The sequence below is a fragment of the Bemisia tabaci genome, chromosome 4 (genome assembly GCF_918797505.1).
Source record: "Bemisia tabaci chromosome 4, PGI_BMITA_v3".
Taxonomy (NCBI): domain Eukaryota; kingdom Metazoa; phylum Arthropoda; class Insecta; order Hemiptera; family Aleyrodidae; genus Bemisia; species Bemisia tabaci.
In genome coordinates this window covers 43,719,365-43,745,360 of record NC_092796.1, presented here as the reverse complement: position 1 = coordinate 43,745,360, position 25,996 = coordinate 43,719,365, and the positions used below count along the sequence as shown (strand labels likewise).

At 40.2% G+C, this 25,996-nt stretch overlaps 2 protein-coding genes across 2 annotated transcripts in view; both read right to left on the bottom strand.

The window, feature by feature from the left end:
• Window positions 1–589: 589 nt before the first annotated feature.
• LOC109038004 (uncharacterized) lies at window positions 590–5,324 on the bottom strand. The gene is made up of 2 exons (XM_019052913.2): window positions 5,165–5,324; window positions 590–3,574 (listed from the first exon to the last, which is right to left on the bottom strand). The coding sequence occupies exons 1-2, from the start codon at window positions 5,242–5,244 to the stop codon at window positions 1,195–1,197; spliced, it is 2,460 nt and encodes an 819-aa protein (XP_018908458.2). The 5' UTR covers window positions 5,245–5,324; the 3' UTR covers window positions 590–1,194.
• Window positions 5,325–6,434: 1,110 nt separating this feature from the next.
• The window catches only part of LOC109038003 (uncharacterized), a 64,408-nt gene continuing 44,846 nt past the window's right edge, over window positions 6,435–25,996 (bottom strand). Inside the window, 7 exon segments of the mRNA XM_019052912.2 lie at window positions 6,435–7,972; window positions 8,808–8,924; window positions 9,313–9,480; window positions 10,354–10,498; window positions 11,480–11,738; window positions 12,313–12,405; window positions 17,131–17,278. Of these exon segments, the coding sequence (XP_018908457.2) occupies window positions 7,805–7,972; window positions 8,808–8,924; window positions 9,313–9,480; window positions 10,354–10,498; window positions 11,480–11,738; window positions 12,313–12,405; window positions 17,131–17,278 (1,098 nt within the window). The 3' untranslated portion in view covers window positions 6,435–7,804.

The following is a 25,996-nucleotide window of genomic DNA, read 5'->3' as shown; positions in this document are numbered from 1 at the left end:
GTGGTGATCTCGTACAATCATACCCATGCACGGCAGCACAGCACCCAATGAGTGTCACGTACCATGTTCACATAAGTATGTAATTCCTGTACAAAACGACGCTAACAATGAAAATTTCATGGATTCTTTTTGTGAAAATAATTAAATATTTCACAATATGGATGGCTGAATATACCGTAATGGATGTTTAATATGGTTCTGGATTAATTCATATAAAAGACATCGATATTATGTGAAGAAATGCATGCATTTCTGCAATTTTAGCTCGTGATTTTTATTTCATAGGAAATCGTTGAAAGAATCCATGAGATTGTCGTTGTCGTGTGATTCATACTTAATCCTCTAATCCATTTAGTGCTATTAATAGAGGACATGATTTTCACAAGTTCAAATTATCAGTTGATCGTTGTCAAACCTAGTTGAAAGTAATAATTGATATTCGATGAAAGTAATACAATTTAGCCGTAATTTCCAATTGTATAAATCAACATCAATAATTCATGGCTTTCGTATTTTGGCAATTGTCAAATAGTCATTAGTGATGCTAGTTTGGGACTCTCGGAAAACACAATGAAAAGCAACTACGATGTTGAAAAACAAAGTTTTTAAATATCTAAACATACACTGATCATTTACATGCTTAAAATGTATTAACGTATGATAAGGATGAATTTTAAACTAAACTGACTGAATATTTCCACTGAATCCTATACTTAAAACGTGCCTTTTTAAGGCGTAGGTAATTCGACTTAGATTTCCATGACTTTTTTCCTTTACAACTTTAATAAACGTGTAATTGCGGTATTTTACCCCATTTTTGCCCTGAATTAACCAGCAATCCCTCAGGCAGTCTGTGTGTGAATAAGAAACAGACCCTCAAAATCTCCTCTGATGTTCTTCTGAATTACTTGATTTAATGCATTTGTCAACATGAAAAAATTAATCACATGAGAGTTGAACAGTCGTGACACATATGGATTAATTAACTTCAGTGCTTTAAGACGTTCACAATAAATTAGCATGGACATCTTAGAGAAGATTACGAGATTGAAGAAGAGGAAAGGGGGGGGAGGGGAACTTTCACGATTTTGACGTTTATTAATTACTTAAGCTAAAATCATGAGGATCTGTCTAGATTACGAAAATAAGTCGTCACAATCAGGGAGCAAGAAAGTTCAGGTACTTATACTGTGGTCACCTACGCTGCCTTTCGGTTGGGACCTGTAACATCTCTGGCTCAGCAGGCCGCTCAAAGCGCGCCTTAACTATGATAGACTTGAGCAGATTGTTAAGCGTGTTGTCGGTGTACCGACTGCGGGAACTGGCTGAAGTGGGCGTCATTTCTACGCCCTTTTGCGTATTTCGGGGATGCCCAGCTTGAATATTCGCCCTCTCCGCACTGCGCACCTTGCCGTTTGCCACAGACACATTCTTGAACTCGGGTATGATGGCTGCTTTGATGAAGACATTCAAAGCCACCGGGCCGTTCTCACCGAGAGACTGCAACCGCAGGTGATCGCTCGAATCCGGGTCACCTGACTGACCCCGCATCAGGTCCAGCAACACCGTAAGCGCTCGCAGTGGCGATACCGTGCTGTCTACGGTCTTCGATGCGCTTTGCCTATCTTGCACGGCGTGTTGCTTATCTTGCGCCACTGGTTGCCTATCTTGAGACGCAGCCTCCTTGTTTTGTGCGGTGGATTCCCTGCCGTTCACTATAGGCTCCTTGTCTTGCGCTGCGGACTGTCTTTCGGTCGCACCACGCCTCCTAGCCGCTTCTAAGGTGGCGAAATTAACGAAATTACTCAAAAGCCGACTGTTAGTGTTCTTGAGTGCGTGGTCTGGTGTAAGGTTCTTGAGTTTACTTGAATCCAAAACGGGGTTAGCGCACTCTGTAGCGGATTTATTGAAGAGTGCCGTGTCGTCCGGTTTCCCCGAGGGAATTTCAGCGTGCCTCGAAGAATTGGAGATGAGCTCGGTGAGCAGGACGCGCATCAAGTCTGCCAGACTGCTCTGGTCCGGTCTGCTGAAGTTGTCCGTCCTGAGGGTCCCGTTCAATATCTTGAGGAGTCTATCCGACGCGTCACACGGCTCGGTCGTCGTCGGCACCTTTTTGGGCCGCACGCTCGACGCGCGAGTCTTGTGGGTTGCCGCGTCTGCGCAGGGTTTACAAGTTGCTTTCGGCGCTGGAGACGATGGTTTGGTGCAGTCTTCGGCGACCTTCGGCTCGATCGTCGTGCATTTCGCAGTGGTGACCGTTCTGCGCGGGGTGGTTTTCCATCGGGTGCACTCAGAGTTACGCGCCGTCATACAGGGTGGTAGGGTTGTTGTTTTCACTTTCTTGACCTCGCTGATGCTCAGCTTCCCGGAGCCTTTCTTGTGTTTCGGCGGCTCCTCGATCTCAACCTCAAGATCGGAGAAGGCCTCGCTTGCGGGTCTGGCTGTGGCAGCGTGGATGAGTATCTTGAGCGCTGCTCTTTTCGCTTCAGCGTCCAAGATTTTACGTCTTCGGCTTGGGATTTCGGCGCTTAAAGACTTGGCCACCTTATCAGTGGTCTCCTCTGAGAAAGCTTTGGTGTGTTCTTTCCCTGTAGAATCAGCTTTTAACTTCGACTTGGTCATTTTTCTGGCGGAGTCGAAATTCTGGTTGACCCAGAGACCGATCCTCTCGGCAGCGTCTTGAATCATCCGCTCCAGGTCCGAGTCCAAGGATATCTCATCTTTGCTCTTCGTTTCCTTCGTTGAAATTCTCTTGTGAAAATCCGTTCGCTCAGCGTTTTGACTGGATTCGTGGAGCGCGCCCTTTTCTAGACTCCTGATTCTCTTCCCGCCAGAAAACGTCTTTCCCGCTCTGTCGATTACCTCGTTGAGTAATTCCAGGTCTGATTTGTCGTGAACCAGTCCGGATCTGGGGTTGCTGATGGCGTTGACCTGGTTGGTCAGATCCCTGATTTTGGCGTCGAGGAGATTCGCTCCATTGCGCCCTTTTGTCGGACCCTCCCGTGGGGCAACCTCGATTCTATGATAGGTTGATCTATGAGCGTCTGGCTCGTCGGAATCATCCGATGAAACGTTGCTCGCTGCTTCTTGGTTTCCCAAAACAGGTGCTTCGCTGGTTCCTGATTGGAGTGAATTTGAAATGGGACTGGATGTTCCTCTCTCGAAAAAGTGCGCGTGGGCGGTCGGAACGTTCGCTTCCCGTTTTTGAAGGGAACCGAGGATGTTCGAGAGACTTTCCTGAACTTTGGAATGTGGTTTTCCGTTCCGCTCCGAAAGTGAATTAGATTCTAAATTAATACTTTGTGGGTACGCTGAGTATTCGGCCTCGTGTGGTGGTGCTGATATTCCTCGACTGTTGGAGGCTTCTGCAGAGAAGGAGTTTACATCTTGCTGCCATTGTTTTGAGCTTGGGTTGATTTTCCTTGCTGTAGAACCCCCTAAAAACGAAGGGCGAGAGAACAAAGACTTCCTTTGTCGATGAGCGCTGATTTCTCTGAGATTTTCACCTTGGTCGGCGTCAGCATTGTAAAAGGTTTTACCTACGACGCCAAGGTTCTTTGAACTGCCATCAACTCTGTAAATAGAAATTTTGTGCAGCATAAATGTATAGTTTTTGCACCTTGGCTGAGAGGATCTTCCTTTAAGACTCTCCCGCACAAGCTGAAAAGAGCCCGTTTTAGTACTACGCCCCCTTGGCTGCGGGAGCTCTTTTTTGGGCCGCTGTGTAAGGAAGCTTCTCTCTTCCCCTCACAGTCGCATTAAAGAAAAAGTAAACAAATTACGTACTCAAAAACGGGTTGCAGAAGGTGAATCTATGGTAAGTGCAGACTTTAAATCGCTAACAAAAATAAAAACGAAAAACTTTTTCGCTTTTTTTTTCAAATCGCTGAAAACAAAATTTCGGCTGATTCTATTCTTTAATTGAGATATCGCAATTGAAAATTTTCACTGTAAATGAAAGTTTTCTACTAATTTTGATCCGTTTTCCTTCATTTGTAAGTCCATTGAATCGGGGTCGATCGGTTCGTGTAGATCGATTCACGTCTTCATTTTCCGTTTGATTCATGTCGATCGAATACATACTCTCTCATTGCATGCAGACTTCCTATTATACTATTTCTTTCAGCTGAACAATTCGCCTTTAGCTGCGTCTGCAGCAATTGTTGTTACGAATATGTCGTGCGTGCTGATTTCAGCCCATTACATACTCGGCTCTCTGAAGGCGTTTCATGTGCGCAAGTAGCGCAATCTGTTGGAGAAATATAAAGGCGAGAGTGAATGATCGCTCAATCCCTACTTCAATCGTTCTCCAACAGATTCCGCTACTTGCGCACATGAAACGCCTTCAGAGAGCCGAGTATGTAATGGGCTGAAATCAGCACGCACGACATATTCGTAACAACAATTGCTGCAGACGCAGCAGAGGGCGAATTGTTCAGCTGAAAAAAATAGTATGATAGGAAGTCTACATGCAACGAGAGGGTATACATATTCGATCGACATGGAGCAAACGAAAAATAAAAACGTGAACCGCCGACACCGATTCCATGGACAAATAAATAAAGAAAAACGGATCAAAATGAGTAGAAAACTTGCATTTACCATGAAAATTTACAATCGCTCTATCTCGAGAAAAGGATCAGTCAAGATTTCGATTTTTCACGATTTAAAGTCAATACGTACCATAGATTCACTTCTGCAACCCGTTTTTGGGTAAATTCGTATCGCATTTTTTTTTTTTTGCTTCAAGATCACTGTGCCCTGGAAGGGCTTCTTTCCTTTAGCTCAGAGGGGTTCTCCTTTGGACCACATTCAATCACAGTTCGTCCGCAATGACCGCTGGAGATGAACATACACTCAAGATTTTGCCATGCCAAGGAGTAATGCAGCAAAAACATTCAACATAAGAATAATTTTTGTTATTGTTTTGAGTTCCATATAATAGGAAAAAAATGTATCGGTGAATATATCCTCAGAATCCTCCTCATGGAAATCTGGCAAAAACGCTAAACAGCTGTGAAGAATCGTTTTATATTTCGTTGAAGAAACAAAGCACATGCTAAAGGATAGAAGAATGTTGTTCCGATTACGCAAACTCCTGGATATGATAAATTATTACCTACTTGTGAATAATAATGAAGATAATTCAGTATCTAACACTCACCCAAGAAAGTAATCATTTCCTACTACACTGATTGGAACAAACACCAATGATATCAAGCACAAACCACGAAAAAATTGCATTTTTTGGATTCGAAATCTGTGAAATTCTCATCTGACAGCAGTTAAAATTCGTTTTTTTTTTTCATTTCCTTGTAGTCATGGATACTTATACAAATATACATGCAGGGTAGACGAAGCTTTTATTCTCAGCGATCATCACCATCAACATTATCATCATCATTATCATTAGTTGCATTCAGATCGAAATAATTGCGGGTGAAGGGGCAGCCCATTGGGCGCCATGACCCCCTCCCCTCCCATATACCCCCGCTCAAGGGTCTAAAGTGTGATTTCTTCGTTTCAAATACTGCCTTGTTAAGGGAACGCCGTATGAACCTTTAGGCGTTGGAAAATTTTTTTGATAAAAGACGAATTTTCGAGAAAGCTTATGAACATTTTTCTTCCATTTATTTAGATAATTTGTTTTACAATATCACCTAAAGTTCCAGGAAATTTCAAGGGAAAGTATCCATAAATTTCCGTAATTATAAACGGTTTATAGGAGGAAATTTGGCAACTCTCGAATGTTCATACAGCGTTTTTCCATCGTACGGCAGAAAAGGCCCTTAGATGCTTTTCTGGGAGATAGTCAGGTTTTTTTTGTTTTTTTTTTGTCTTCATTTAGGCGCATTTTACGGCAAAAGACCCAACTACGGGGATCCTTCTGCTCCCCTCCCCGCATTTAAACAAATGTATTTGTGTTCGAAATTTCGATTGCTTTGACTGAAGAACCAGTAGCATGCATATATGGTGAGTGGCGTAGTGAGGTCAGGAAGGACAGCATTCAGCGTAGAAAAGGGGGGGAGGGGGGATTCGGGACATTCATCACAAAATTGGATTGATATATTTCATCTCTTTTGCAACCCAATGTTTAATACTAATGACAAGGGAGAAAAGGCAGGTCGTAAGAAATAAATAGTAGTTAATGTGCACAAGGAATGAAAAACAATTACTTATGCGATTATACTGTATTACGAGTCTAAGCTAAAAACTATTGTAGCTAAGCAATCGTTTTGTTGATGCTTTTCCTTCCCTCTCTCTTGTATCATTTTCTTTCTCCCCTTTTCTCTCCTCCTTTTCCTTCCTACCCTCTCTTTTTCGGTCTCTCTTTTCTTGGGAGAGGGAATGGGAAATTGACTGAGAAGTATTAAAAACTACCGTCAAAAACATGAGGATAATTCAGTTTAAACTTGTAAATAGATATGGTAAATACTAATTATTATTTATTTATTTTTTTTTAAAAAAAAATAAACATTAAGTTGGCTTTGAACAAGTAGGCGGAGGTAAAACATTTTTACAACTAAATGATAATGAAATGAATATCGTTTTTCCAAAATATAAATTATCGTGAAAAAATGGTAAAAAAAAGGTCTGCTTGTACAAAATGTAACTACCTGTTATTTTAAATTAAATACAAAAGTAACATAGTTTCATGATAGATACAGATCAGAAAATTTTAATTATGTGAACAAATCAAATATTTTTACTAACGTTTCTGAATAATTTTTCATGGTGAGGCAAAAATAGCTGAGTTCATGGTTTACGCTCTCCTCTTAACTCACGCTATGAGCAACGACTCCATAATACTATTACATCATTTCCCCATTCAAAATACTGCAATAATAATTGACAACTTTGTCGGGGAAATGTGGTTCTAATCCATCTTACCACCTACGCTGAGCTCTAGAATTCATAAGTTCGAAAATAATAGACGATTAACTTCCATCATTCTTATTGAATTTGCATATAAGCGAAAGAAGATAACTCAGAAACGAAGTGCCGAAAAGTAAACGAAAGCACCATCTTTCGGCACAGTAGAAAAATGCACACTTGTAAGAGTTAATAAACTTAGAGCTGCTATCACACTAGCAGTCAGGACTGTATACAGTCAAACAGTTTGCGCATGCGCAGAGATTGCACAGTCAGCGCTAAGGCCACTACAGACTGCCGACTGCCTATTTAGCCCACGAATGTTATATTGCACAGTCAAAGTGCTAGTGTAATAGCCGCCTAGCTAATAAAACAACTATTGCAGCGTATTCTTATTAATGTTCATTTAATAATATCAGTCCAGTGGATTTGAGTACTTTTTTACACTCTCTGCGTAGATTATTTGGACGTATTTCTACCAAACAGACCTATGTGGAGGTGAGGAATATGGGGTGTGCTCGTTAGTTCTCTTTGCGTAAGAGTGAATGAGAATAATAAAACGCCAGTGACGTCAGCGGCGACGATGGAGACTCCGAGCCGCGGATCCGCGTCTTTAACTCATGAGCCCTGTCCACAAGGCTCTCTTGCCATGCCCGTGGCTCATGAGTTCCGCATTCAGTTGGCACATAGGTCTGTTTGATAGAATGTAATATCCCGCTTTTCCAATTCTTCAAAAGGAATCACGCCCACTTTTACATTGCTTCTTATGCAGCTTCCTAGAGCACACCCCATATTTCTCACCTCCACATAGGTCTGTTTGGTAGAAATACGTCCATTTGTCACCGAACATTCATTGAGTATTCTACAATGAATCAGTCCTCCTCATCATAGTGACCAGATACATTTTTGCAAGGGATGATTGAATCCATTATCACGTGATGACAACAGCTTTGTGAACACATGGTCCTGCAGGGCCTTCGAGGAGCGCCGGCCACAGATACGTTCTCACTTGAGCACTTTCTGTATTGGATGCGTGGTACCTCACATGGATGTCCTTCTTGAAGACTCTCTGTTCATATTCTAGCACGTAACTCGGTGTCTGAAAAATGCGTGAGTATTGGTTAGTGTTTGGGAGAGGAGTAAATAAATATTATAGAGAAAAAAAAGGAGGTGTTTGCATCTCGGGCATCTTTGAAATTTTTTTGATAACGTAGGTCGGTACGGCGACTTTTATCATCGATTTTCTCAGAAATGGTGTAGTTCATGGAAAAAAGGCATACCACACAAAGTATTTGGAATTAAATCATGATTTGATTCAAGCAAAAAAAATCGGACATCATGATCCGTTTTTTATACTTCGAATTCCGGATTTCGTTGGCCAGGTTGTACCGACCTACGTCACAGGGTAAACAAACCTCAGGATGCAAACACTCCCTTTTTTTCTCTATGAATAAATATTAAGGGTTGCTGCGCTGCTTTGGGAGGTTGGAAAATAATGCCCCCCCCCCCCCTCCAAGTATCGTATGATTTTATTTTGAATAACGGTGGGACCCGGTTTTCTCAGAGCATGCATTGAGACTACTTTTTCTTGAAATCATTGATATCTCAATTTTTTCAAAGACTGCACTTGAGCGCCTTGTTCTCCAAGCCCCTCGATTATCCAATCACTTTCTAAAGCTTCCCGCACTAAAGCTCGGAGGATAAAAAACACACATAGACACACACTCGATAACTTCATTGTTTTTCTGATACTAATAGGGTATGTCCCATTGCCCCCTGACCACTTCTCGGTCCAACCAACCCCCTGAAGCGTCTTGCGCTTCGGGCGTTATGCGTTTTGCGTTACTCTCATGATTTTATATTTTAGAGTGAGTTTTTTTATCCGATATTTTGGAATGTGTTGAAAAAATTAACATTCTTTGCAGTGCACATACCTGATTAACTAATGCCCAAGCAAGTCTCACGGAATCTCGAATATACTGGATTAGGCCATTGCAGCATTTCAAACTTGGATAGTCGTAAAGTGTTGCCCATAACTGAGAACTAACTTCCTGTTGGAGTAGAGAAAAAGAGAGGAAAAAACATATTAGCATCATCAGATAACAGTTGAGCATGGAATATAGTTTGGGGAAATTATTGCGTAAAAAAATTTTATATGAGTAAATATGTTATTGACCTCGCCGAAATAATGATATTCTAAAAAATTAGTTGAATTTCATAAGAATAATAATCAAGCTTCATAAGCCTCAAGGCAGCCTGATGTTGATACCAAACGTATAAATGACGGGGGAAATGCGTTTTTGATGGCATGTTGCTATACTGTTCATCCTGATTTCAAGCTTACTTTTCTTTTTTTTCTTTTTTTTTCTTTTTTTTTGAGCTTTACTACGTTCGTTTTAGCAAATGAGGAAAACCAGATTAGCAGAAAATGATACTTACGTCTATACTATGGCCTAAGTCGAAGGTATCAACCGTTTTTCTAAGGAAGGTACTGACGGCTGCTTCTAATTCGGTGTGTGCAGAGCTTGGAGGCGCCGGATTCAGCAAAAGTCTTTTAACACTCTCTTTCTTATGTCCTAACATGGTTTGAGCAGATCTAAAGGCAAGCTGTTCAGAAAGACATAAATGGAACATTCATGAAGCATACATTTGTAACAAAAAGAAAACAATGAATAGGAAAGTAGAAAGATGGGCAAAAAAAGCTATAATACTGCAGAGTTAATAATAATCAAATCTGAATTTTGGACCTTTTTTTTTTTTTTTTTTTTTTTTTTTTTTTTTTTTTTTTTATCAGAGGGTATTGAGAACTTCCAAAAAAATTCGCCAAAGGTAAAGGCTGGTGCCATCAGGAATGGTAAACGCAGCTCCTGTAAGATGAAACTGCTAGCACTGGAACACTGCTTAAAATAGAAAGTACTGCAATTTTATATTCTTTATGCGGTAAATAATAAGGCTTCCACTTCGAAGTTAAAAAGAAGAGTCCATCCTCTCCTATGTATTCCTCTGCCTTCCTGAAATTTCAGGGCCCCAGGCCCCTGCTCAATGAATTGAATCAAGATTTCATTTCAATTCGCACACGATGAGCATAAGCACGCAAGCCGGCAAACCTAGAGCTGCGTGTAGCGATTGTTGTGTTTCAATTAATTGAAGGCGCTGATGAAGAAAATTCTAAGAGTTTCTTATCCTCTTCGGCTCTCTCGCCAGTTGGAGCTACGCGCGCAGCCTCTTTTATGCTTTTTTGGGTAAATTAGTAAAATCAATAGATAATATCCTGCTAATAACGATAATTTTGGTACATGTTGAAATTATGTTGATGCGAACATTGATGTAAAAAAGCCGGTTGTGCTCTTTCAGCGGAAAATTTGAGACACTGCATTCAAAATTTTATTTTTATTAATTTCATCGTCGATTTATTTGAATGCATCGCATATTTATATTAGTTTAAAGAAATCAAGAAGAAAATATATGTTGAATTCATACCACAACTACGGAGAAAAGGATCTTGGATTTGAGCTCAGAAGCGTCTCTCAGCTGCGGTAGCTTATCCAGAGAATCCAGAGCGTCCACCCTGGCTTGCGAGTATAAATTAGCGTAGCAGCGAACTAAACGCTCTCTGGATAGTTCCCTGTAACATCGATAATAAATCAAGTCGCGAAAAACAAAAATAGCCTCTCTTTTATGGAGTATAATTTGTTGCTATACATATTTTGATCTACAAATTGTCTACCTTTTTTCCTCCTCACAAAATTTCATGCCAGAATGTTCCTCAGTTCTCTGTGAAAACAAAAAAGCATGATAAGAAACTGGGCAACTTATGTGCAGGATTCAGTAAGGCTAATTGAGGAGCTTGGAGGGCAAGGCGCAGAAGTGCAGTTTTTGCCATTTCGAGAAATGCGTATTTGAAGTTTCGAAATTACATAGATCCTTAAGGCGGAGAGAAAGTTCCAACTGACTTCTCGATGTTGGACAATTAGATTTGGGAGCGAATTTTTCACAAAATATGCATTAAAGACTGGTTTCCCTGAAATCATTAATATCTCAATTTTTTCAAAAACTGCTCTTGTGTGCCTTGCCTTCCAAGCCCCTCAACAATGGTTAGTGCCATCAATAAATAAAAGTGTGTCTGTGTGAAAAAGTGTGATAGAATCATGTTATAATTGGACCGCGTTAAACAGAAAGGAACCAAGCCACATCAGCTATTGCCAAATTTAATCGGGCAAGTTAATTTTTTTCATGAAAACGGTTGTGCGGATCTGCGTGCATATTTCGGTGAAAATTCTCCATAGTCTGAAGCAAATTTCTTAAAAATTTCAAAGGAATACGCACAAACGATCTCTCGTAAAAATTAAATTGTCCGGTTAAATTTGGCAATAGCTGATGTGGCTTGGTTCCTTTCTGTTTAACGCGGTCCATTTGTAACTGAAAAAGTTTGTAGGGAGGATAAGAAGGAAGAAAAACAGTAAAATTTAATATTTCTATCGGCTTCTTAAGAAATTCATGAAATGAGTTTTAGAAATTGCACAAGCTCTTCATATGAATTAATCCTTGTGTGACTTTCCTCTAAGGAATACATGATTGAAAAGTGCATCGTTGCAATTTTACTTACTTGGAGGATTGCGCCTGAGCTTGTTGTTTGGTGATATTATCGAGTTTTTTAGTGGCTTTCTCGAGTTCAGCCTTGGTGTTGTCCAGCTCAGCTTGAAGAGCGACTAGCTCGCGGTCGTCGTGGACAGGGGCCGGCAGCGCCATCTGTTGAGAGGCCCGTGACTCGCAATTTCGGCAGCAGGTCATCTCTGAAGAGGGTAGCGCCAGGCTCACCCCGACCGTGTCCATTGCCTTCTCAGTCGACCAATCCCAGGAATTACCTGTCGAACAACAATACCCCTTCGTTTAACAATAACCGACTCATTTAAAAATATCTCATGTTTAAAAAACAAAAAATCCGTCTGAAAGAGTCTAAAAAGAACAAATTCTAAAAAAGTCAAAACAGTATTAAAAGAATGTCTGTAATTATTATAGATTTCCTCGTGGATCCTCAGAGAAGAGAATTTTCTTGAGCTTGAACAGGACTTTTTTAAAGCTAATTAAGCTTCAATCCACGTCTCCGTAGTAACAAACTTTATAAAAGAACACTTGTGAGCTTCATAACAACAATTTACTTCATGATAATAATATGGACAGGGCTTCATTCACATAGGTTTACAGGTTGACAGTGCGTTCTTTTTTTATAAAGTTCGTAACCACTGAGACTTGGGTTGAAGCTTAATTAGCTTTAACAGACTTGATGAAGGAAGAGCTTGTTTAGGAAAAAGAATATCACTCATGATAATTATTGAGGGAATTACATGGAAATTGGACGTTATCACATGAGCCGACTAAATTTTAACGATGACTTTCGGACAAAGTAAACATTGCCCGCTAAGGATGGCTTCTACGTACCTCTCTCTCTATCCCTGTCTGGAGGGCTGTCTGAACTGGATCCTGTACTGAGCAAAAGGTTGGTTCTGGCACTTCTGTTACTGCTGGATCTCACTGAAACAAAAGAAAAAAAAATGAAGGACTTCAACATTTAAAAGCTGCAGCAATCCGAATATATGCGCGAGAACATTGTGCAGGTTCAATAGGTTCATAGAATTTCTGAAACTTTAACTCGATGATGTTTTCACTGAATAAAACGAGTCGTTAATGATGACTCCCTTGACCAGTCCTCCAAACATGAGGTACAAAAATCGCTTAGCCTGACCTCTCGTAGCGCGCGAGACTTCATCAGTGACGAGGCGTGAATGATAGATTAGGTATCGGTATTTTCCCATTTAAGGCTATGGTAAAAAATCGATTATAAATTAAGGTGCTCGCTGCGAACACCCTAGTGATCAATACTTTTCCATAGGTTTAAATGGTAGATCAATCGATTTATCGCAAAGCATGTCAAGATTGAGCATGATTCGATTTGAGTTGTCCACGTAACCGCACAACTCAAATCGAAACTGAACTCAAGCAACACCAAAATTAAGCGAGCGATTAAATTGCCCTCATCATCATATCCTGGCATCATCTCCGAAAAGCTGAGTCGAAAGCATCGACGCGACGAAACGATTCGTCTGATGGTAATGAGCCCATATTGACGTTTATCACAAGGCTCAGATTTCCTAGAAATGCAAAATTTGTCTAGAAGTATAGGTGACACATAACTTAAAAATATTGTAGTGGTGCCTCTCACTTGAGTTCCTCACTTTTAAGTGTTTTTAGCGGGTGAACTAGGCGCTTACGCAGCACCATTTGACAATCGGGGGTACTAGCCCGAAGAAAGAACATCGGAACATTGGTCCGTGTTTCCGCTTTATCGACCATAAACCGTTCCGCCTCTTGGACATGGTGCTAGAATGCATTACATAGTTTTGAACTCGCGCGAAAATTTTTAGAGGATTCGGCATAGTTGTCAGACCTTGGTGAAAAATTTAGCGTCCAGGTAAATTATTATTATCAGGCCTCAAGCAAATCTTATCTCGTTGTATCCGCTATGATAAGAAGCAGTGACGTGGCATGCTTTGCAACATATCGATTGATCTGCCATTCAAACCTTTGGAAATGGATCGATCGACGGGGACAGGGTTTCGCAACGAACACCTTCATCAACGATTCTTCACCACAGCCTCAAATGGGGCAATATCGACAATCGATAATTAACGCCTCGCCACTGATATGGAGAGCACCCTCGATGATATCTCATTACAGGGCTCTACTATCTCAGAAAAATGGAGTCATTCATGCTTGTGTTACAGACAAGAAGAGCACAAGAACCTATACCGACACAGAACACACCAATAGGGCCATTATGATCCATTAATCCTTTTACTTCGAATACAATTCGAAGTATAGTGCTGCCAAAAAGTGTATACTAATCTTAAAACTCAAATGTCATAATATCTTTGGGCTCGCGAAGAAAGTTTGATTTCTTAGAGTGTGCTATGTGTGCTATGTATCAGCGCCTACAATACTGCATGAATACTTCACGCATTGCGTCAAACACAGTGCGGTCAGTGTGAGCCGCATAGCGCCTACAAGACTGCACGAATGCTTCACGCCTGCTACAATTACATGCGTTCAAGGCTCCTTGCTAGCAATTTCCCTAAAACCCACCCAAGAAAAAGAAAGAAAATAAAGGGGAAAAAAAACATTGGCGTTTTCTAATTGAAAATCTACAGGAATCAGAACTGATACGCGAAGTAGGTATGAAGTTCACGCGTAGGGCTGTTTCCTCTTCAATTTGCAAAGGCCAAGAAAAAAAAGCCACCCTGAAACTATTTACTTTACTCATTCGAAGATTTATCTTGCGTTTCGTGCAAATCTTGTCTATCAATAAATTATAGAATAGACACTTGTAGATTTCATGCACACTCTTCCTCTAGATAAGTTTCTGTGGGAAACTTGGATTATTGACATTTTACGTATTCTACTATAGAGAAGAGAAAGAACATTTTAAAAAAAAACAGCTTTATGTATCGATGTTGGTATGTAAGACACATCTCAAATTAGAAGCGCAAGCTTGAGTTAAACTTACAAACGAAATTTTTCAATTTTCTTTCATTTCAAAACTACTCTCACGAATACCGAGATAGAAAATTCACATTACTCCAAATAATAGGAAAACCCTGTTTATCCCCACGATTAACTTCAATCGAACGCGGTGCATTTTTGACTTTGCTGGAAACAAAGATCCACTTCCCTTCCCTGTTACATGTATTAATATTTGAGCTATGAGTCGGGCTAAGGGGCATTGGTTGCCCGTCGGTCATTTCCGCCTAGTTACATCAAAAAAATTACGCAAAACTCTGAATTTGGTGCACGTCCGTCCATTCTCACCATTCGCTCCTTCATTAGTTTGCGCTGCGACCGGAATGCTTCCGGAATACCCGCGGAGGTTTTGCATGAAGACATGAAAATATGAACGAAAACGCTCCGAAGACGCATTTGGAGGTGTGAGCGAACTTTCCGTTCTCAGGCCTCGCATCGCGTCACCGCTGCAGGCATGCTCTCTGGATCAGTTGCCAAACTGATGCAAAGATGGGAGAAAATATTCTATCATTTTCAACTAAAATAAGAAGTACAAGTAGCCAATACTTTTGAATTTTTAAGTCTTGATTGATTTCCAGCGGGTTTTTTAAAAAACGACGCCGCACAGTGGATCGAGTCAATAGGAGCGGTCGGACAAAATTTGGAAACTTTAAATGCTTATAACTCCGTTTATACAAAACTTCGGGGTTCTAAAAGTGGCTCCATTGGTTTCCTCGTAAAGTTTTCTTCTATCAACACCCCTTGAAATTTAACATGTGACGAAATGAACATCAAAATGTGTAGTTTTAGTAAAAAATTTCATGTCCGACTTTTGTAATTGACTCAACCCACTGTGTGTCGTTTCCTGGTCGATGCGGAATTTTGGGCCTTATCTTCTCGGGAAGCTTTCATGGAATTTTTCCAAGTTCGAATCGCAGGAATGAAACTTTTTGGGGTTTCTCCAGTTACCGTCCTCACGGGACGCGACTCTGACGTCCCTGAGACAAGTTGAAGCGGGAAGATAAGTCAGAAAAATCGAAAATTGAACCCGGATTGAGATAGTAATAAGAAGATAATGATGGAGAAGAAGAAAAAGAAGAAGAGGAGAAGGAGAAGAGAAGAGGAAACACACGAGAGGGAAGAAAATATGCTTGTATGATGCGTTTTGTCACCATCAAGGATATTCTCTGTCTAAGCAAATTTTCAGAGAAAATCGTAGGAGTCCTTGTGTGTATATCCCTAAACCCGGGAAGTAAATAATTTTGTGGATTTGTCAGAGAAACACCCCCCTCCCCGAAAAAAAACTTGTCAATCAACTCTCTGGAATCACCCGATTGAAAAAATAAGGGAGTCGATGTGAGTCATTGCACTATGGCACCATTGCATCTTTGTTCCGGATGCCTGAACCTAGATCACTCGCTAAAACTATTAAAAATGAGCCGCCGTTATCAGTCATAAGATCCAAGCAAGATGAAGATCCATTGCCGGACGCTGTGTGTATAATACCCCCTCAGACAATAGACTGGTAAATTATGTAATTAACTGAGAGTGTGTGGGTATGCGTGGTATTACGTAAACGGCGTTTCCTCAATTATGGCCATGCTGACGTTCGGTAGGATGGGGGAGGGGAGATTTTACGGGGATTTTAAAAGCTGAGCACTTATTTTTATGAAATTTTACCGGACTTTTCCGCTTTGAAGTAATGTTGCAGTCGTATTCGTTAGTAACACATTGGGATCGTCAATAGAAAATAGGATCTCGATCCACGGAAGTCAAAAATTTTAGTGCGGCGGTTTTTGTCGAGTAGGGTAAAAAATCGATTCTAAATATTTTGACAAAAAAGCTCCTCTGGTGTCATAGAGAAAAAATTGGATTGCATTTTGCAAAAAGGAACCACTAGCATTGCAATGATGCTAAGATTGTGCAACTTCATCTTTTGCAATAAAATTGCGGAAATAGTGAAAAACAATGAAAAGATGGTAATTTTTGTCTTAAATTTACAGTTTTAGCGGGTAAAATGGAAACTATTAATGGATAATCGGGTTTTTCCTCCAAGACAAAAGAAGTTGCACAATCTTAGCAACATTGTAATGCTAGTGGTTCCTTTTTGCAAGATGCAATCCAATTGTGAGTCGTTAAAATAATTTTGTTGGTCAATTTAGGGAATAAAGTCGCATTATGTGTTGGCACTTTTGTGCTTTGGTAGGATTGTGAATAGTTTTTTTCTGGATACTATGTTTTTTGCTCTGCGAACTTAAAACCACCAAAGCTCTGGCTTAGTTTGAAACTAAGCGTTTTTCATTTGTGCCAAGACGTTTGCGGGCATTTTTCTTTGCTTTGCTTTGAAAAATTAAATTATAAATTTCTGTACCCGAGGACCCTTTTTTATGATTTCTTTGAATTAGGGTCTTATAAACTGCGGTTGTAGAGACTTTAGAGGTATGTCACCGAAAATTTCCGTCTGCCCCGTATGCAAATGCAGGATGAAGGATAATAATACTATCAGCCACCGACATGCTTTAGTTACTCTATTAATTGTAGGTACCACAATTTTCGCAATGTTATTGTGAAGTCTCATTTTCACCTACTTTAGATTGATGGGGATTGGTCAATATTGATCACCCTCACGCTATACTTACGTGAATAATTCACCGAAAACAGAAAAAATAGATTATTATTTAAGGAAAAATTATGATTAGTTACCTGATCGCATTAAGAAATTATGTCTGGCTCTTTTGCTGACGTAGGGTGAGTTGCCGGACATCATAATGGCACTATCTGAATCTGAATGGTAACCGGAAATGTCACTCGAATCCTCATCTTCCGCAACTTCCTTCATTAGCTCCAATACCTATCAACACAAAAGATCACTCGTTACATCATTGATGAAACACAATTCATATTTTTGTTGATTTATTCTTATTTTCAATACAATGCTTACTTGGACCACATTTTGCAATAAGGAACCACTATTTCTGGTTCATTTTAGAAACAGCATATATGAGGCTTTATATGTAACAATGGCGGATGTGAAAAATTACCTTTTCGAAACACGCTTAAAAAACTGTTTTGGTCACACAAAAATGTAATATGTTTGGCTCTGACATAATGTACAGATCTCGAAGATCACATCTCAAGTATTTTCTCAAAATTTTCTCGATGCCACAACAGTTTTTTTAATGTGTTTCGAAAAGATAATTTTTCACATCCGCTATTGTTACAGATAAGTCCTCATATATGCTCTTTGTTTTCCCTATGCAGAAAGGTGCTTTTATGGGAGAGCCAGAGACAGCGCGGTACCTTATTGCAAAATGTAATCTACTTTATACTATGTCAGGTTTTTAAATTTTTAGGTATTAGGCTGAGCAGAATTTGTTTCTGCAGGTCTACCAAGTCAAAGTCGGTAGATTTAAATGCCACGCAAGTACGTAATATGGTGTTACACCATAGTTTCCAGAACGCGGGGCATGCGTGACCTGTACGATGTATGTGATATTTACGCTGCATACAACTATTCGTACTCCGGAGATGTCTATGTTGCATACACAGACAAATGAAGGCGCTTAGGCGTTTCGCACCGTTAAAGCGATAACCGCAGCGTACGCGTGCGCCCACAGGATACCGATCGTTGAGAATGTTGTGATTTCAAAAATAATATTTTCTTAAAATAAATAATTAAAAATAGTGTAAACGAAAAAAAAATATAGACAAATAAAATATTAAAAATTCAAAAACATGATTGAAGTTTTGCGTTAAGATTATAGAATATCTGTACTCTCTGAAAACATTTTGGCTCATTCTCATGCTGCAAAATTGAAGACGTGATTTCTTACCGGCCTCGGTTATCTTACGTGTGTACTTTTGATTTTATCAGTTTCTGGTTCATGCACAAGTTAGCAAACAAAAGATTGCAGCTTCGGTCATTATTTTGTGAAAGAAGTGAATCAACCAAAAAGAGGTTGTTACGTGTTCATTTTAAACAGAAAGATAAGGCAAAAATGGCGCGGCCAGATTGAATTATTTTTATTTTAAATAGCTCACGCTAATTTCACTTACGATCCAGACGGATGGATTTTTACTTAACCTTGTCTGCTATTTAGTTTATGGTTTCAAAGTTTGTGTGTAATTTTTTGCCGAATACAAGAGATGATTTTTCCCGGTGTGCCTCTCCTCTCCCCGCTCCACGCTTTCGACAAAGAAATCAAACTTTCAGACAGAGGAGAGTAGCAAATTAAGACCGAAGAACGTGTTTGCGGCCCGAAGAGAGGCGGCGAGATTTACCATCAAATTAGTTTCCACTCCAAACAACTTTATTCTGAATTGTAATTACCAGCAAATGAGTAACTCTTTTGAATGCGGAGACGAATTCATCTTAACGCCGCTGTCAGTTCGCCGGAAGACTCTCGAGACCCCGTAAAATTGCGATAAAATCTGTCTTTTCTCGATTCAGTTTAGCGCCGTTGGAGTATGATTTGTAGACAAGCTACTGAAACGTCTAATTTGCGGTTTGTGATTAGTGGCGAGGGTGGCCGCCACAAAGCGGTACGGCGCACTGACTTCCTCTACGTCATCAGCCGTCGCGTCGCGTTGCACGTGTATTTTGTAAAAACAATTAGTTTGTACGCACAAATTGGATTGTAAATGCGCCGGGATTCTATTTCCTCCGTCTGTAACTCGAGCCTTTTAAAATTAGAGATGTTTTTTCCCCGTGGGGTCAATGGAATCTCAATCGATGTACAGCACAGACATCGCATAAAATTACCCTTTTTATCTGAGAATATAAACTAAGTCAACAAAAACTCCAGATTAAATCATTGAAACCAGGGCATTGGTGAGTATCTCACGAACGTCCGGGCAAAAATATCAAACCAAACTGAAATTATGGCGGATTAAAATTAACACATTTAAACAGCTGCGTGGAATGTAATTTTAAAAGAAAGCCGATGAAGTTTTTGTCAGTCATGGTCCAGCCTTAATATTGCCTTATCGGAATGCACATTTTTACTTTATTTTCGTACAAAAGGACTAAAACCACTTGTGATCTACTGAGGACTAAAACCACTTCGGGATAACAGGGAACATTTGCCGTCAGCAACTTGATTCCAAATACTGGGGCCGAATTTTGTCGGTCCTTCCACCGTTCTTCAATATACTTAAGGTGGGTCTCGACTGCACATAAGTCCAGCTTAGCGCTTCTGATTGGCCGGGGGTGCGCCGCGCTGACCGCACTGTGTTTGGCGCAATGCGTGAAGTATTCCTACAGTCTTGTAGGCGATATGCGTTTCACGCCGATCGCTGAGCTGAGCGCATTGTCTTTGACGCAATGCGTGTAGTATTCCTGCAGTCTTGAAGGCGCTAATGAGTTACATGTTGACCGCCGCGCCGCGCCGAGGGCTTCTCCTTTTCATATAAGTCCCCGTTATCATTGCTCTCTGCGCCGCGCTGCTCCAGGCCAAATTACGGGTTTGGTTTCTCTTTTAACTCTGCTAATTTAGGCGACCCTCGTCGCAAACGTCTATCGATTATCGACTATTATCGATTATCAGCACAACCCTGTCGCGAGATTATGGCGCGCGGTTGATTTTGCGCGGAAAACTTGGCGTCGTCCGCTCCCTGTGGAACCGTAGCTTAAGTCGACTGATCAAGATCAAGATGCGACGACGAAGACGACGATGCGAACAGAACGTCATGACGTCGCGTCGCGTCGGTCGAAGATATTCATCTGGAGACGCGAGCAGCAGCCGCTCGCCCCTCCCGGCCCACGTCCATGATTGACGTCCACTAAATCGAACGCCGTGGCTCAATAATAACATTTGATTTCCCTCAGTTCACGGTCGTTAAAAATAAGTGCAATGTCAATCTCCGCTATTGACGGATGCTCCAAGAAGAAAGAATGTGACAGTCAATAAAGTCCCGCGCGCCGCGCAAGATGAATCTTCCGGGAAGGGTCACAGGATTGTTACTCGGGGATGGGAGGGGAGGGGGGATTTATGTAACGATGTTTTCATACAGAAAAGAGCGACCCCCCTTCCCCCCATCCAGAGCTTGTATCATTAAGAGTTCCCATTTGACATGGTACAGTTAAGTAGCGCTAAGCAAATAAGAATGATATAAAAAAATAGCCCAAATAATTCGTCAAAATAACAACACGATTTTAAACGATTTTGAGGTACCCAGTTGCGAAAAGTTAGACGTCAGAAAAATGCTGGTTTTGATAAGTATGAAGAGAGAGAAAACTCAAAAAATTTGAAAAAACGTTTTAGAATTCTCAAAAATTTTACACCCCTCAGAATGTTGCGCCCCTAGACTATGACCTATGTTGCCTAATGGCAAATCCAGCCCTGTTCAAAGGTGGGAATTCAATGTACTCCGAGCGCTACTAGATGTCGCTAGGATTAAGCAACTGTGTCTCTAAATTTATGGGAGTCCAATGACACAAAATAACATTCCTTGCCCAAAAATAAAGACCCACTGGTCAATAACCAAATGGAGAAAATGTCATTATCAAAAGTTCATGAAACTGAGACACATTCCTCTAAGATGATTGCAAAATTGTCATCATCTTTCCCCATTCAAACCATGTAAAATATTCAAATTAATCGCACAATCTGGCAACCCTACCGGACTCAAATAAAAAGTATGGAATGGGAAAGAGGAATCTTTCTACGATTATATTAATGATGCTGATGATGATGATGATGATGATGATGATGATGATGATGATGATGATGATGATGATTAAGAATTAGACGCATTTCTGACAAATGGAACTATGTGCATATGAATATATTCATAACAGGGCTCACGTCCTAATGCACATAGTTCTGTTCGGCAGAAGTACGTCCAATTTTCACCCTCAGGAGAGACCATTGGTACTACAAATGCATGATCTTATTGATAAAATGGAAATTCACGATGGCAAATATTGAAAAGATATGACGTAATTTTTAAAGTTTAACAGAATAATTTTGCGCCGAGGGCTGCAAACGCTCGTATGCAAGTACACCACTCGGCATGTGTTTATTCTACATGTGTCTGAACAGATGTAGGGCAGAATGAAATCTGGCTACAGCCGTTGCACATAGCCGCTCAGTTTTACTCACTTGCTGAAGTTCAAGCTACATGAGTACCAGTGTAATTAACAGCAATTAAAGGGGTTATAGTCCCACACACGTCGGCGCGGCGGAAGGAGTTCAAAACACAAATTTTTGGGTCGAAAGAAAGATGAGGAAGGGGGGTTCCGATAGGTAGAAGGGGGAGAAGAATGGTCGTACAAATGAAATCGTGGTCCTTTTCATTGATTTTTAGTCGTCAGAATATAACTTTTGAACTTTTCAAGAATAAAATAAATGATAGTTCTCAAAAATATGGGAATACACTAGCTAAGCTTCTGGGACCGATGTATATATTAACGAAGCAATCATGCTGCAGCTTTTTGACTAACACCCTATATATCGTCATTCATCTCGCTACAGCGTGGGCTACATCATTTCACCAATGTGAAATTGGGTTTAAGAGAAAAGCAATGTTATCGTCCGCGGCTTGACTACTAATTTTTAATTGTATCATTTTAATTAATTGAAATAAGCTGCACCGTGCTGGCGACCTATGCCTTCTCAGGTACATTTATATTCGACTGCAGTCTTATTAGAAATATTTATACCTACGCCATCTTATATGGACCAGTGGCATGTTTATTCTAGTCGATGTCCATCACACGCTGATCTTCCAATTTTCTTCCGTATTTTGGCATAATTTTGTGCCTCTAAGCGAGTAGAATAATAATTTAAAATAAAACATCTCACTGAAGATAGTCAGGAAATCAGAAGCTAAGTAAGTTATGCTATGCCTCATATTGGATAGAAAATTAGAATAGGCAATTAAAAATCGGCGGGGGAGGAAGTCTATTAGAACGATGAATGGGATTCTTTGAGACTAGAATATCCTCGAAGAGAATAAAAAAGAATAGAGATAGATTCCTTCTCAGTTCATTCACAAGAAAACGGTCTCAATAACCGCATCCGATGGCATAGGAAGATACGTGCGCAGTTGGTTCTCTTCTCGAACAAGTGAGTGCAATGTATACATGTATATCATTGTCGGGAGAAACTAGACTAGCAATGATCATTTCATACACATAGCTGCGCACTGAGGGCCGGCAATCGCATCATGTATGACGCACAAATCTAATTTTAATATTTCTTATCCCGATTTTTAATCATGTAATTTCTATTAGGTGACGACAAATGTGCAAGAAGTTGTTAGTTACTACACGAGAATGACTATGTGACTGAATGTGTATAAGACTAAAGTTCACGGACCTGATATTAAAGACTAAAATTGAAAGGAAAAAGTCATTTTTGTATACATTATAAATTGAATCCATGAAAAACTTAAACGTTTAAGGGTAAGTTGCAGTATTATTTGAAAACCTCAGAAGGAGTGGTTGACCCCAATTTGACAAGGTCGTCTCAATATGGCTGCTCGATTTTAATTTTTGGATTGTTCGGAACGTTTTAACGAAAAATTGAAAATTGAAAAATGTAATGCCCCTTTTTCTACGGGGCAAACTTATCCGTTCCTTCTATTTAAACAATGATAAAATTACAGTTTGTTCTACGAAGTGCTGTTATTTTTTTTCCTTGTCAGTCGACTTTCTTCTTCAATTTTATTCTTACTCGTATACTTTAGTTAATTTTTCTTGAAATGATACCATATCGCTAAAAAAGAGGAGAGAGATTATGTGAAGACTACGTGTATGGATATTGAGTGATAAAGCAAAAAATTTTGAGTAAAGATAAGTAAAAAAAAAAAAAAAAAAGATGCCACCGTTAATTTCAACTTTATTAATTGGCGTGATTCCTACTCGTCAAGAAAGAAAAGACACAATTTTTGTTTATTTCATTTTTTTCGTAAAAAATGAATCATGCCGTACAATTTTTCATGTACTTTGGTGCCATGTCCCTCACTAAATGTTTCCAAACAATGATGATTGGGTCCGTATCTTTCTTGCCATCTCTTGAATTCACGACAGCAATGAAATTATTATTGTTTTTATTATAAATTGTGCTTCTGTGTGAGCTTTTTCCCTTTTTATTGAGATTTTCAGCTTGATGCCGATTTTTAACGCACGTTGGTTAAAAATTCCAACATACCGTCTTGCGATCCATGCGTCTACATACCTCGATCAGTTTGAATAAAATTATTGGTAACGTTTGTCATTTCGGGAACACCGCGTGGTTTTTTCCCTTCTTATTTCGGTTTCACAAACTGAAGCGGATCCACTGTGCGATGGGGAAAAAATCGACGGCCGCCCACTTATAATGACCGTTGACCGGCGCGGTTGTAGAGTCCTCCGCCCTGGCGGGCGGGATGATGAAGTGCTCCGCTTCTGCCTGCTCGGGTGGATCTGCTTCCAACGTCTCACCCGAAGCCAACTGAGAACCAACCTCCATCCGAAAAGTTTCTCCCAGATAGCCTCAAATTCAAGCCTTTCCCTGTAGAGTATCTTTGTTAGGATAGTACGAACACCGCGTCCCATAGGGTCCCCTTATGGTGAAAAGTAAGGTACGTGAAATCCATTTCTGATTGGTTCCTGTATTTTAGACCCCCATATTATCGCATAAAGAGGCAGAAAGAGTAGAATTTTACACCAGTTGCAAAATTATAAACCTCTCGAAAGAAGATATTTCAATTATACGAACCGAAAGTTCAGTATGGAGCTCTTCAGTTCAGAGCATTGAACCTTCACTGCCGTGATGGCGAAGAGAGCATAGTAAGTACATGCTATGGGATGAACCCCGAGACACATAAAAGCCTGTGCTAACCATGGCTCATACAGAAATGCACTGCTCTCTTCGCTATTACGGCAGTTCAATCGAGCGAACCGATTGGTTCAGTTGACAATACTGAGCTTCAGTTCTAAGAACCGAAGGCTCAGTTCACTTCACCGCACCTAGAAACTTCGATCGATATGCGACATGTTCTCAGTTCATTGAATTAAACGTTTGGTTCGTAAAACTGAAGTTTACTTCTGTCGATTGAAGCGATCGATTCGCTTTAGTGCCGGCTCGCTCCTCTGAATTGAAAAGTGTGCGGATAACTGAAGGTTTTTTCTCAAAGTGGAATCGTCCATGCAGGGAACTGAAGACGCATGATAAGGCATGACGCAGCGCATAACTTGCATGATTTTTAAATTTCATCCTCAGTAATGGCGAAAAATTGCATTACTAGTACTGCATGCCTCTCTTGACTACCCAATGAAATGATTTTTAAATGGATGATCAAACTTTCTAAAAACTCGTGGTAGACTGGAAGGACTGTTTGACAGGTAAAGATTTTAAGTAGGCGTTGAAAGTTATCGATGAGGAAGAGGAAGATAGAAAGAAATGAAAAGAAGAGTTCTTTGAATTAAGGGCCAACTTCGCAAGATGTTAACTTCCTCACTCAAGAATTTTGCAGTAAAATGTGAAGAAGCAGAGAGTTGCAGGTTTATAGTTTCCAGGGAGCACTATAGATCAATGAAGCACGTTTTCCTTATGTTATACAGAGTGATTACGATAACATGTCAGAGTTGTCGAGCATTTGAAAAAATTCATGCGGAGAAGGTGAAATTCGAGGAAATGAGTTCAAAATCTGGCCAGCGTCAAAAAACCAAACGTTTGCACGCTGAGGATTGCTGAGCAGAGTACCAGCCCTAGTTGGTCAGTTTAAATTGGACCGAGTTCACTAGAAAGGAACCAAGCCACATAAAGTTGAAACGGAGAAAAAGAGGTTTGAAGTTTAATTTCTCCATAAGGCTTAATGCAAAAGATAAATTTAAACCCCTCTTAACACAGACAACTTTTTTTCTCGATTTGAGTTTTGGCAGGGAAATATATACGACTAGTGGAACGCAAAAACATTCTTAATTCGATTTTTTGAAACCCTGGTAAAAATTGGCTATAAGAGCTGCGTTTCAAAATACCATAGGAATTTTTATAGCCGGCTAAAGAAGGCTACAGAAAATTATATAGCTGGCTGTAGAATGCGGAGAAAATCATACGGCCGGGCTATACGAAGCGATAAAAAATTATGCAGCCGGGCTATAGTTCCTATCGCCGGGCTTTACACTTTATCGCCTGGCTGTTGCTTTTTCGCTATCGATTATAAAAGGCTATAAAAAATTGTGTAGAAATTCGTGTGCTTTGGGAATCATTAAGGTTGATACGGAACCACCTTAATATTTACACACATTATACTTTCCTTTTATACATATTTTTTTTCATCAATTAAAATGAGAATAATCCATACAGAATGTGCAAACATTTCAAACTCATGAGTTGAATAACGCTGACTCCGCCAGATTAAATATATTAGAGCCTAACACAAAGCGGAGCGGCGACGCACTGGCGCCTACAAACCTAACAGGGATACTTCACGCATTGCGCAACGCTTGAAGTATCCCTGTTAGGTTTGTAGGCGCCAATGCGCGTTCCGCGCTGGCTGCCCGCCTGCCGCGCCGCAGCGTATCACGGCGCTTGAAGCAACTATTTCACACCAGAGGTATTGCACGGTATCATACGAAACT

Excerpts from the sequence above, each read along its gene's own strand:
- LOC109038004 (XM_019052913.2), bottom strand. The coding sequence starts at position 5,244 with ATGCAATTTTTTCGTGGTTTGTGCTTGATATCATTGGTGTTTGTTCCA. Across the intron at positions 3,575-5,164 it reads GGAAATGATTACTTTCTTGG|AGTTGATGGCAGTTCAAAGA; the intron begins GTGAGTGTTAGA and ends TTCTATTTACAG.